General features: G+C 37.4%; 1 protein-coding gene across 1 annotated transcript in view; it reads right to left on the minus strand.

Annotated features, from left to right (window-relative positions):
- Positions 1–13,994, minus strand: part of TTN (titin) — a 371,797-nt gene that overhangs the window by 244,075 nt on the left and 113,728 nt on the right. Inside the window, exons 77-91 of the mRNA XM_069225433.1 lie at positions 13,046–13,324; positions 12,649–12,930; positions 12,231–12,509; positions 11,853–12,140; positions 11,433–11,711; positions 11,049–11,327; positions 10,685–10,963; positions 10,267–10,554; positions 9,847–10,134; positions 7,856–8,137; positions 5,200–5,478; positions 4,800–5,081; positions 4,364–4,642; positions 1,059–1,346; positions 95–373 (exon numbers count right to left, since the gene is read on the minus strand). Of these exons, the coding sequence (XP_069081534.1) occupies positions 95–373; positions 1,059–1,346; positions 4,364–4,642; positions 4,800–5,081; positions 5,200–5,478; positions 7,856–8,137; positions 9,847–10,134; positions 10,267–10,554; positions 10,685–10,963; positions 11,049–11,327; positions 11,433–11,711; positions 11,853–12,140; positions 12,231–12,509; positions 12,649–12,930; positions 13,046–13,324 (4,230 nt within the window). The remainder of the gene's footprint in view (positions 1–94; positions 374–1,058; positions 1,347–4,363; positions 4,643–4,799; positions 5,082–5,199; positions 5,479–7,855; positions 8,138–9,846; positions 10,135–10,266; positions 10,555–10,684; positions 10,964–11,048; positions 11,328–11,432; positions 11,712–11,852; positions 12,141–12,230; positions 12,510–12,648; positions 12,931–13,045; positions 13,325–13,994) is intronic.

Consider the following 13,994-nt stretch of genomic DNA (forward strand, 5'->3'; position numbering starts at 1 on the left):
AAAAGATAAATAAGGGAAAACTCACTTAATGTCAAGTATTCAGTGGAAGGTGGGTACTGTAAAAGTAAGAGGAATAATGGATATAGGCACCAACCTTTTACAAAAAGATATGTTGTGCAAGAATCTTTCCCAGCATCATTAGAAACCTGGCAAGAGAAGTCCCCGCTTTGAGAAACATCCACACAGTAAAGCTCCAGCGTTGCAATGGAATCTTTCAAAGAGATGCTGCAGTTGGTTCCAGATACCAGTTCACTGCTTCCTTTAAACCAGTGGACTTTGAATGGTGGTGTTCCTCTGATGACACTTGTAAATGTTATATTCTCACCAGGTAAGGCTTCTTGAGGTTCTGGTTTCTTTACTATAGTGGGAGGTTCTAGAGTAACATAACAAAGACAAGAGGTGAGAATCTGGGTTTCCATTGTTAGTATATTATTTTATTTTTTAACTAGTGCAAACTGGCCCCCAGTGAGCAAATGGCACTTTTCCTGGGATGAAGCGATAAAGATGAAGTCAAGGCTCCTTAAAAAGATCTTTTGTTAATGACACAGAACTGGATGGACTTTGCAATAAATATCTTATTGATGAAGACAGGAAGGGGGAGGCAGAGAAGAATGCATGCACATTTTGAGTACTTGGCAGAAAGACAGGTTCAGTGACGTGTTTTGTATGAAGACAAACAAAATATGAGGTGAAAAGAGATGAACATAGATGGTTGGTTTTTTAGTGATCAATAGAACAGGGGGTTGTTAGGATTCTGCAATATGAGAGTAGGGGCAGTTGTGCGAAATTTCTATATGGATGGGAAGTTTCATAACAGATGTTGGAGAGCAAGATCTTGCTAGGTTTTAAATGGTCACTTCTTATCATTGAACCTCAAAAGCACCATCTGAGATTTTAAGATTTACAGTGCAATACGTAAGGGGGGCAGCTTTGTAAGCTAGACAAATGATTTTTAATACTAGTCATACTATGGCACATATGCAAAGATTACTGTTAAATGATGTGAGCTGATTGAATTTAACTATACAAAAGGATGTCAGCTTTTTTAAGTTACTGACCTTTTACTGATAGAATAGCACTGCATTCATCGGATCCAGCTACATTGGTAGCTTCACAGGAGTAATTCCCACTATCTTCTGCTGCTAATGAGTTTATATTCAAAGAGCATGTGTTGTCTGTTAATGTGGCTTGATGTTTTTCTCCACTGATGATTTCACTTCCATTATGAAACCAGGCAACCGAAATTGGTGGTGATCCAGAAACTTTGCACTCCAGGACAACTGAAGAGCCCAGCAACCCATTTGTTTCCTTTAGTTTTCGTGTAAAAGAAGGTGGAATTATCCGGTCTACATGACAAATAAGGCAAAAAGAAAAAAAGAGTAATGAAAGAGAAGAAGCTGAATATATATTCTTTGAGACACTGCAAGAATCAACACTTGGGCCTTGTACCTGAGATAGCTCATCCACTCAGTGCCCTTGCCCAAGATTTCTGACACTGACCCTTGTTTCAGGCAAGACATCCCTGGTGCATCAAGCTTTTCTACAAGTAAATACCAAGCATTGCACAGCCAAGACATAATTTTCTAGTCTTAAAAGACAATCCTAGGAGATATGAGAAATCCAAAAGGTACCTTCTTGATCATGTTTTCATAGTAGAATCAAGCTTAAGAAAGACTAAAGTACCATAAGAGTAACCAATAGGATATAAAGAGAAGTCTGACAAATAACTAAATATGTTAGAAAAGAGGGTGCTCAAAATTCTTTGTTGGTTTCGGGTAGTTGCTATGATCAGTGAAGTATGGCAACTAGTGACCTCTAGAGAAGGAACAGCTTAACAATGACAATTTCTTTGTGCAAACCTTCATGGAACTTAGTCTTTGCTGTTTGTTTTCTTTATGTGTGAGAACAACTGGGTGAGCAATCCTCTAGCATAAAACGTGATGAACAGACAGACAGTAAGGCCATCCACCTTCTGCAGCATTGTCTGATATATCAAAAGATCATGACATTGTGCAGAGGGCGGTGCAGGAAAATTAGATTTTTGCCTGCAGTCTTGCTACTCTTTTCTACTCCCACCCTTTGCTGTGGCTGTCCTCCTCTGTGAGATGTAGATGGTTTTCTTTCATTCTTACATTAGACTAACCCTCACAGAAAAATCTGATCATCGGTCAAAGTAAGGAGAATCTCAGCCTGATGCCAGGACATTGATGCACACATGCTGCCTTGGCAGAACAGATGGTGGACATACATTCCATTCGTTGCGAACTCAATTACATTTGTCTTAGTGTCCATAAAGAGGAGGCACCAACATCACAGGCAATCTACAACTTAATACACAAAAACCATGGAAAGAGGTTTTGTGACTTGCTTTTCAGAAATGAGAAAACAATGCTGCAGAGATATATGAGAGTAAAAGAGAACAGAGAGTAACAGTTGAAGAGCTCTATTCTACATGCTAACTCAATACCATGGTCCAACACATGCCCTTGAGGCACAGTCTTCAAATTTACACGAGCCACATTTGCTGCCAGCCTGTTTGTTTCTCCAGTTGTGACCTCTTCTGATCTGAGGCATTCTAGGGCCTTCATGAAAACCCATGAGCAGCCAGATTCTTATAATCTAGAAGGTTGTGTTCACAAGGAAAGAAGGCATCATGAATTTTAGAGACTTATTTAGAGTTTGGGAGATGGGATAATCCATCATAGATTTGGTGGGTCTTCTGTTTGTAGTATTACAAGTGTATTATAGCCTTTGGCACATGTAATATGGCAGATATGATATGTGCCATGTTTTGATGGCATATCCCATCTTCCAAACTCTATCAAAGGCCCATACCCTTTACCCAATCATCAAAAGATTAGTAGGACTGCTAAATATTGTGGTGTGTACTCTCTCCAGCACACCAGGATATGAATATTAAAATATGGTTGTTTGTCACCACCTCAAGGTTCCCTACCAGAAGGTATCACTACATTCATGCCAATGCCCCAGTGAGCAACTACATTGTTAATGGAAGCTCTAATGTATATTGGAAATGTTTGATCTCACTACCTCAAACCTCCATCATCCATAGCCTTTTTTAATTAAAGTAAAATTAATATAGTTAACTGTTAACCTGCCCTAATTGTAAACCAAAGCATAAAACAGACTAAATTAACTAAATTAAGTTTGTAGCCCTAGTAGAACCCCTGTGCCAACCCTAAACATGTTCACAAATGTATGTAAATTAGATGAACCTACTCCTAGTCCCAGCTCTAATCTGTAATTAATTCATTATAAATTAAAGTTATTATTTCAAAATCTCTATTATTTCAAATTAGATTATGTCAAGTCACGTTTTAAACCCAAACCTTTACCCTCACTTAAATAAAGTGATTTAATTTTGCATTCATTAAGTACATTATACCATTTGCCCCAACCTAATTTAACAATACAAATTACATTAAATATGGTACCTAACCCTAACGATTATTGTAAATCAAATTAAATAAAATACATATCACTACTCCTTAAAAAAAGTACATTAAATTAAATCAAGTACATTATTTTAACTGCTTAATTTAAATTAAAAGCTATTGTATTTACCAAAATCAATGTGATTGCATCTTCTTTAGTGGTTACTTTGAAGTAGCAACCAATTAATGTAGTGGGAGTTGTCAATAAAGATTGTTTCATTATTGTGAAATAATAGTTTTCATAAACCCTTTATAAGAACATATGTTTGTTTGACAATAGTGTCCGAAGAATTTGTTGCCTAAGGATGCATTTTCATTTATAATAGGTATATTGATGAGAATACTTTCAATAATGTAATGCTTTTCAGACTGTCATACTATAAAAATTATAGTGCTGTGATACATTAAGATGATATCCAAAATCATTAACATTAAAGATACGCAGCTAATGCGAATGCAGCATACACCACAGTATACAGAGGTCAAGGTCAAACATTGTGCATATTTAGCCATAAATACATTGTTCTCCATTTGTAAGAACTGGGATCTTGCATCAAGGTTGGAGTTGCAATTCAGAAAGAGAAAGAATGTCCAAGAGTTGTGGACCAAAAACATTCATAAATACTCACTCTAGCAAATGTAGGAAAATCGTGCACACCATGACCAATGACCATAGTTCCATTTTTAAAGAGAAAGGAGCACACATTGAATGTATACATTCAATTCAAAGGTGAAAGAGGGGATAAAAGAAAGCAGCCCAGAAAATTCTAAGTTTCTATTTTTTTGTGGCAAAATGTATTTTGTAAAGAAAATGTGTTTCTCAAAAGATGCATAAAATTACATTGTATTCGACTGTGTAATAGTGTACCAATGAAGAGTAAAAGTACAAAACAATAACACACACTAACCTAGTACTTCAACGGAAACAGTGCAGCTGCTTTTACCAACGTTGTTTTTCACCTCAAAAGTGTATTTTCCACTATCTGCTCTTCCAGTGGAAAATATTTTTAGTGTGGACACCTTGCCAAAAAAGCTAACTTTGTACTTGTCATCACTGGACAGTTCCTTTCCATCCTTAAACCACTTGCCAATAAGTTCTGGAGTTCCAGCTACAGTGCATTCTAGTGCACAAGACTCGCCTGTAGTAACTCGGGTGGGTACTGGTTTTTCTACAATTGTGGCTGGTTCTGAAAAGGAATAAAAGACAAATCGCTTAGGCATTATGTCAAAAGGATCTTAAATGTGAAAGTTATAGTAATGTATACCTGATCTACACAGTTGTGAAGAAAATGCACATTTACATCAGAAAGATACAGCACATATTTGATCATAGTTTTTACCAACCTAAAACAGATAAAGTAGCAAAACATTCCTGCATTCCAGCATCATTTTTGATTTGACAAGTATATTTTGCTGTATTGGATGGCTCCGCATTTGCAAAGTACAATGTTGCAATGTTGTCAGAGTAGGAGATGCTGATATTTTCACTTTCTCGAACAATCTCCTCTTTGTCTTTCAGCCACAGAACAGAAATTGGTTGAGTGCCTTCAATGGTAGCCTGGAATTCAGCTGCTTCACCAACAACAGTAGAGATGTTTTCCAGCTTCTTCACAAACATTGGTGGTTCTGACAAAGAAAGCACGAAGTTGTAAAGTAAACATAAAAAGTTTTGATAAGAGTGACCAGTTGTTAAGAAAGTAATAATGCAGAAGAAGAAATTGGACCGGTCAGACCAAGTACTTACCTTTTAATTTTATGGTGCCGATGCAAGTGTCACTTCCGACATCATTACTTGCTTTGCACTGATATTCACCAATGTCCCCAGCATCAACTTTAAGAATGTGAATGCTAGCAAACATGTTCTCAGAGATAATCTTGAATTTCTTGCTACTTTTAATCTCTCTTCTGTCTTTATACCAAGACACTGCAAATGGTGGAGTACCCTGTAACTCACATTCAAGGCTAGCATCCAGACCTTTAAGAGTCTCTAATGGTTGAGGTCTTTTAATGAACACTGGAGGTTCTATAACAGAAGAAACACACATTTCAGTACTGTCTATGCATGAATATATTCCAAAGATTCATTCCAATTACAAGATGTTGACAAGTGCAATCTTTGGAGTCTAAGGTAGAAGTAATGACTTTAGTGAAGAACCACTCCAATTGCATTTAAGACATCTGTACAGCGGTCAGCTGTACAACAAACACATTTCAGAAGATTATGAATATGTTAAGAAAAACAGAGTGAGTTATGAAATTATTATTTATAGTAAAAAAGAACAAAGCAAAAGCCCTCAAATTTGAATTTGCAGATAAAGATGTCTAATATTTCAGCAGCACCACAGAGGAAGGTGCGTCTTAAGGTGAATACACATTTGAGCCTAGATACCCCTGTGGAACTATGTGCATTCATTGATTTTTTTCAAAAACAGCACGTGTTAAGATGGAAAATGGAACCACATATAGGTTAATAAGCAAATATTTCCTAAATGTTAATAAAAGAAAATACATTTGATAAGTGACCTATGGATAAGAGACATATGTTTTATTTTTTCAGCAAGCAGGTAAGAGTTAAGGAGATATATGAATATCATCACCTGATGGATTGTCACAAAAGATTTATTTAGGAGTTCAACTGCTACTCTGTGTTTATTTTTGAGATGCTGGATGTTTTTGTGCAGAATGTGGTTTAATTTTAGGCAATAAGAAGAATTTACGGAGTCTATCGTTCCTTAAAGCCTAACTACCAATATGTTAATTATAATGTGATTTCTTGATCTGTGAGGTCTTGGATTACCTGATGTCTTATTTTATAAAATGGGAAAGGTGTAGACATCATGTTTGCTAGTCAATGTGGAAAAAGCCAAACCAGTCCCCGAAATAGGTGGAATAAAATGTCTCCCTACAGCTTTCTTAACATGAACATTTGTAGAAGGCAACTGACTGTATTTGCAAGGTAGTGTATGAGTGGGAAGATAGAAGGAGAGATAGACTGCTGGATTAAAAGCCATGAGTAGTAGGCAAAGTGTTTAAACCCTCACAGTTTCCCCTGTTTTGTTCTTCCAGGTCTCTTACAGCCTGCAGTTTTTACAGTCATGATTTTGGAATTGTTTGCAGTGAAAATGTGTTATGTTAACCGGTCCTAAGTTTACACTAACACAAACCCTAAAATGTACTCAACACTGAACCCTAACATGAAGCTTAGGTTGTACATAACGCTAACTTTACCTCTTTTACTAACTTTTCTTTAACTAATCTCAAAACAATTCAATACTTTTATTTTTGTTTTGATATTTTACAAATAATTTTCAATGTTAGAGTTTATTTGTAAACCTATTTGTTTGGTCGAGTTTCTTTGTAATGACCTAATGTCACTCAAAGAACATCAGCTCAGTTACTTCTACTTGCATGCAAACTGCACGTGTGGATGAAGGTTGCCCAAAGACGCAGGGCTCCACCATATGCACAATTTGCATGTGAGTGGTGGGAAAAGGCAGCAACTCTTTTTTACATTACAAAGAGTACTTAATTCAATAGGCAGGATAAAGTGAAAGCTTTCCTTGCGGTCCTACCGATCCTACTCATTGGCTGAAGCTGACAGGCAACTAAGCCAAAAGGGAAGAAGGCAGGGCCACTGGTGGGAAGAACTCCGGTCCCTGCTGCCTCTACTTTTTAATGTCTTGTTTCTTGGTATAGCTGCTTTTACCTATCTTCAGTCCCAGACCTAACCTGAGGTTAGCTTTGAAGCTGCAATGGATTATACAACGATACTGTGGCACGTATCACTCTTACATTGAATTTAAGCTGTAAATTGTTTATTTGCAACCACTATAGGGAAGAAAAACCTTGTTATACCTTGAGTCTCAAGCAAGCTCCCCACTCAGGAGACTAACATTTGAATAGTTGATAAACAGGTTATAGGTATTTGTTGACAATGAGCACTCCTTTGTCTTCTAAGAATTCTACACTTTTCATCTTTTGAAACCAAACTTTACTATTGCAATATTCACAAATTCTACCTGTATTGTGGTGGTAGCAATGTACTCTCCACCCAAGACAAGTCATAGATGGCTAGCATATCAACAGGGCTACAAGCCCACATGAGACATCAAGCAGATGGACACCATTGATCATTGTACACTGTGAGATAATTGCTGATTAACAAAACAGCAAAATAGGATTAGCCTGTACCTAAAAAATCTATTGTGATCAAACTAGTTCTGCTTTAATGCATGTGAGACCAAATCATGATTTGCAAACTTTGATATAAAACTACAGTCTGTTTAAGAAAATTATTAACTTCATGTAGTTTGTTGTGATTATGTAGTAAATTGACAAAGTGAAAATCCTGTTTTTCTTGAAATTCTTTTATAAATTAAAGTTGGTGAACTAATTCTGACCTTTTACTTTCAAAGATATGCTGCAACTCGCTTTTCCAGCATTATTGTAGGCTTCACAGGTGTAGTCACCACTGTCTTCAATGTCAGCATCCGATAATTCAAGTACAGCCAAAGATTCAACAAAGGACATTCTGTATTTTCCACCAGACTGAATCTCTGTGTCATTCTTGTACCACACAATTCTAATTTCTGGAGATCCAGTGATTTTGCATTCAAAACGATCGGAATCACCCTGCTTCACAATTCTTGATGCTTCCAGCTTCTTTGCAAACCTTGGAGGTTCTACAAGACCAAACATAATAGTTATGTGTTTGAATCAGCAAAAGTTCATTGAGTGAACAAATTGCAAGGAAACAAATTGTAAAAGAAAAGCAAACCTACACCAGAAAGCTAAACAATATATCATAAAATTTGAAATAAGACTGAATGGGTCCGAAGAGGGTCAGGTGAAATTTAAAGGGAAGATACCTTTCATTGCACTTAGAACAAAAGAAAAGATTAAGTCATTAACATTTGTTGCATCATTAATTGAATAAGTGGCAAGTACAGTTACCAGATGACAATACATGAAACTGATTTGCTGTTATAAAGTAAGTTCTGAATTATTTTTAAATACCAACATCAATCTCAAGATATAAAATTAAACTGAGTGCTTGAGCCCAACCTTAAATATCGACCAAGCGCTTCACATTTACTACTAAAAACATGCCAGTGCAACACACTTTCCATGCTTTACTTACAATTCTAATAGTGCATGGTTTAATACTTTCAGCCTTAGTGTTGGAAATTGAGTAGACTCAGAAACAGATCATACTCAATGATTGGAAAATATATGTAAAACTCAAATACAAAAAACATTTTATGTGTCATAGCATGAACCCATCCAGCAGAGCAAAAAAAGCTTTTTTAGCCAATTCATTAGATTTAAGAAAAGATTCAGAAGTCAACAGATGGCTCAACTGTAACCTCAGAGATGGCATATGAATTAATGTGTTTGGGATGTACTACACCAAGATTATTTTTTTAAGAACCTGAAGGCAGAGATGTACAAAATAAATAAATAACACTTTCTTGTCCACAACAGTTCATAGCAACTGTAAAGTGATTTGCAAAAGTAGTGAAGTATCTAAACAGAACAATTGCATGCAACAAGAAAGCACAATTATTGGGTTGGAAACTTGAAGTAGACTCCCAATGCATTTACTCTGGACTTCCAGTTTGGATTTTTTTTTGTTACAGAAATCGACTCTGGACATAAACAATTTTTGGAATGACGTGCCCCTTTAAATTACCATTAGTCCATACACCTCAGACAATAAGAATTCTGAACTGAAGACAAGTAAGCATGCTTCGGGTCGAGACGGCAAAGGCATTCATCTAAGATAAGAAGCCGGTCGCCATGGACACAGCTGGAATAACTGAGGTTCATTTAGGGCTTTGCTGTCCAGGTATAACTACAAAAACCAAGTTGAAAAACTAGTTTGGTTTCTCTAATATTTATCATCAATGCACAACCAGTTCTTTAGACTGCCACCTATCCCAACAGGTGTACACCTCCATAAGCTGTGCCCAATTTAAAATATTGCACATTCTCTAATTGTTTTAGTATATACACAATGTTTAAAATGATGGCGATGCATTTCAACAAGTACGCAGGATTCTGATGGCATATTCACAAGGAACCCCTTATTTAACTTGATTCAATATCCACATGTTAAAATATATACAATTTATTTGACTCAGTGCCGATGTATTAACTGAATTGAAGCATACAGTGATATAAAGGCACACACTGATAAATTGCTAGAAAGTCAAGAACTGATATTAAAGAAGTATGAGCTATTAAAGAGGGTATACCATGCCCTTATGGCGCAAATCTATTATTTTACACGTTATAAAAGATAGCTTTAGTTATAATCATTTACAAGTCATAATCATTACCTTACAACCACTGACATATTTGGAAAAATATGTTTTTCCTAAATAAATACCTTGAACACCAAGCTGAGCTGTGCAAGAATCTTTCCCGATGTCATTGCTGGCATGGCAAGTGTATAGACCAGAGTCTAGCTTGCTCACTTTCAAAATCTTCAAGTGTGGTCTGTTCTCTACACAGGTGATCTTATAGTTTCCACCTGGACGGATTTCTCTGTTGTCCTTTGCCCAAGTGATCTTAATGGGCTGTGTACCAGTGACATGGCACTCAAAATCAACAGCGTTACCAACGGGTGCATCAACTGGAATTGGTTTTATGTCAAAGAAGGGTGGTGTCCTTGGTTCTGGAAACCAGAAAGAAGACCACATTATTACGCCATGCCACTTTTATCAATTTATAAGAAATGCATTTTTAGCGGACGTTTCAAAAATATTGACATGAACATTTTTTTTTAAAGATGGAAACATCAACAAACCTGTTAAAATAAGTCTGGCACTACAAGAAGCAGATCCTATAAGATTCGAAACTGTGCAAATGTACTGGCCAGCATGGATCATCTCAGTTTCAAAGATCTGAAGAGTTGCGATGTTGTCAATAAAAGATGTCTGCACATTACTGTCATCTTGTAAAAGCATATCATCTTTATACCAGGAGGCCTTAAGAGGTTCAGACCCATTGACCCGACAATCAAATGTAACTGGTAAGCCAACGGTTTCCTGAATGTCCTTGACTTTCCTTGCAAATGAAGGTGCAACTTTACGTTCTGCAAGAAAATAGGTTTGGAAGAAACAATAACGTACCAAGAGTTACTGATGTTGAATTTATCTTTTATAAGACTGCAGTTTCGCTGAAGTAGGTAACAATGAAAATTATTTTTAAATAAAACTGTTCACCTTGTACAGATAGAAGAGCCTGTGATGAATCAGATCCTACAGCGTTTTCCACTCTGCAAATGTATTCACCACTGTCATTTTTATCCACCTTGCTGAACACTAGGGTAGCCACGTTGTTCTTAAAGTACATCTTGTAGGCAGGAGTAGATCGCAGTTTGGTGTCCCCCTTGTACCAAGACACTTTAATCTCTGGTGTTCCCTCTACTTGGCATTGGAAGGAAATTGAATCTCCTGCTGTGACCTCCACAGATTCCAGGTGAGAAACAAAGTAAGGCGGCTCTGAAGCATAAAGATTTATAATGAGCACAAACAATCCTATAATGGAAAATACATAAAGACTGAGCAAAATAAGAGATTAACACACCTAATATTGACACAGATGCTTGGCAAGAATCTTCTCCAGCCTCATTTGCAACCTGACATGTGTACTCTCCACATTCATCCCTGGTGCAACTAAAGATTTCAAGTATGCAAGATTTGTCTGTGGTGGTTATACTGCACTTTTCAGACTGTGACACTTCCAGGCCATTCTTTTTCCATGTCACCATAATGGAGGGGGTGCCAGTATAGGTGCACTCCAGGATTAGGGGCTTCCCCTTTTCAACATTGCAGTCATTTAGTTTCTTCACAAAGGTAGCTGGGGCTGAAGAAGAAGGAAAACAGGGTCAAAATTACAGCATGTTAGATAAATATGTCCCAAGGGAGGGGGGTTTAAGAAATGTGAACTAAAATAGCTGTAAAGACGAACCTTGCACAAACAGATGTGTTGTGCATGAATCCTTGCCAGCATCATTTGCTACAAAGCAAGTGTAGTCTCCACTTTGTAATGAGTCTACATTATATAACTCCAATGTGGCAAAGGAGTTTTTCAAGGAAATATTGCAGGTGGTCCCTGGTAGAAGTTCACTGCTTCCTCTAAACCAGTTAACTTTGAAAGGTGGTGTTCCTCTAATGACACTTGTAAATGTTACATTAGTGCCAGGTAGTACTTCTAAAGGATCTGGCTTCTTCACAAAACTTGGTGGTTCTGAGCACAGAGACAGACAAAAAGAAAAATAACAGAAACAACTCAGAATGTGTCCATACAAGATCAAAAGAATAGCCATAAAGTACAGGGAGACATTTTGAATGTCCCTACTTTTAAGTTGCTTGACCACATTTTACTAACCTTGGACAGTCAAGATTGCACTGCACACATCAGTTCCAGCTACATTTGTAGCCTCACAAGTGTAGTTTCCTGTGTCTGAAGATTCCAGTGTATTCACATTCAGAACACAGTTATTATCTACAAATGTTAGTTCGTATTTGTCTCCACTAGTGAGTTTGTTTCCATTTTGATACCAATCAATAGAAATAGGGGGTGAGCCAGACACTTTGCAGTCCAAATGAATAGATGACCCCAGAACACCGTTGATTTCCTTTAATTTTCTTGTAAAAGATGGAGGAATAATTCGGTCTGTGAAAGCAAATGGAAAATACACTTTTAAAAAGAAGGAAGGAAAGTGGTTAAAAGCTGCTGTAAGATTTCAAAAGCAAAGACACCAACCTAAGACATCGACGGACACAGTGCATGCGCTCTGGCCCACGTTGTTTTTCACTTCAAATGTGTATTCCCCACTGTCTCTCTTGTCTGCAGAGTGGATTTTCAGGGTTGAAACTTTATTGATTAAGCTAACTGTATACTTCTGGCCACTGGTCAGCTCCTGTCCCCGCTTAAACCACTTAGCAGTGAGTTCGGGGGACCCAGCCACAGTACACTCCAAAGTGCAAGTATCTGTAGCTGTAACCCTGGTTGGTTCGGGCCTTTCTACAATTCTTGCAGGTTCTGTAATAAGATGCAAAGAGTAATCATATTTAACATTTAAAGGCAAAGCAGTAGAAAATAGCTCCTCATGGCAAAGCAAATAGTTATTTACATGACCAGATTTGCAACTGTGATCCCGATATGCATATTGGTTACCAACCTAGAACAGAGAAGATGGCAGCACATTCCCGCATGCCAGAATCGTTTTTGACTTGGCAGATGTATTTCCCAGCATTAGATGGTTCTGCTTTTCCAATGTGAAGAGTGGCAACATTTCCCACATAAGATATTCTGATATTGTTGCTTTCTCTAACAATGTCTCCTTTATCTTTTAGCCATAATATGGAGATGGGTTGGGAACCCTCTACTGTTGCTTGCAATTCAGCAGGCTCCCCAACAAGGGAGGTCACATCACTTAGCTTCTTCATAAATCGTGGTGGCTCTATTGAAGGAAATATGTAACTAGAGTAAGTTTGCAAGTGGCCATAAGAGGGTTGCATAAGAAAAAAATTAACAAAGTAGAGTTGAGCTCACTGTAGGCAAGAATGCATACAAACCTTTAAATTTAATGGCACAAACACAATTATCACTTCCCACTTCATTGACTGCCTTGCACTGGTATTCACCAACGTCTGAAGATTCAATGTTAAGAATGTGAACGCTCGCAAGGGAGTCTTTGGAGGTGACTTTGAACTTCTTACTGCTTCGAATTTGTCTCCTGTCCTTATACCAGGCAACTTCAAATGGTGGTGTTCCCAGAAGTTCACATTCAAAGCTCACATCAACGCCTTTAAGTACCTCTACGGGGCTAGGTTTCTTGCTAAAGACAGGTGGTTCTACGAAAAAGAAAAATTATTTATTTGCATGTACTTTAAAGAGAACTTGCACACATCCCACTAGTAAAGGAGATATGTAACTTATTTTCCTTTGCTATCAGAACAGCATGACATAGCAACAGGACCATCAAAGGAAGCCACACCTACTGTTTTAGATGGGAAAGACTCTGAACCTAAATCAGCCCTCCCTGACAAAGCAATGCCTGATGCCCACACAGTGAACCTTACTGCAATTACGCATACATTCTGGGACATATTTTCATTTTTCATTATCGCATGCTATTGCCTCTGATTAAACTCTCAATTTGATGATGAAACTGTATTGATATTGTTTCTTTTGCCTTCACCTAGCCAAGACAACAATGGGATCTTCACTTCTTGGTGTGTGAGTCATGATACTTGCAGATATTGAGCACCTCATTGCAGTCCACTTTAAAACCATTTTGTGGAATGTTCATATTTATCCCATGCCTTGCAAATATTACTTCCTGGTTGAACCCCTCTTTTTCCAGATTAAATAATAATTTAGTAAAACATATAAAATCAATATGTGGAAATGGTGGCTTCCCAAAACCTCATTCCCAGCTCTCTCTATTAGAGTGGAGTAGGCTCAGCTGGTAAGAGGTCTGGAGAAGGAGACAGAATGACCCTTTCTTTGAGTCTTTAAGTG

Source organism: Pleurodeles waltl, chromosome 3_1 (genome assembly GCF_031143425.1).
Source record: "Pleurodeles waltl isolate 20211129_DDA chromosome 3_1, aPleWal1.hap1.20221129, whole genome shotgun sequence".
Lineage (NCBI taxonomy): Eukaryota > Metazoa > Chordata > Amphibia > Caudata > Salamandridae > Pleurodeles > Pleurodeles waltl.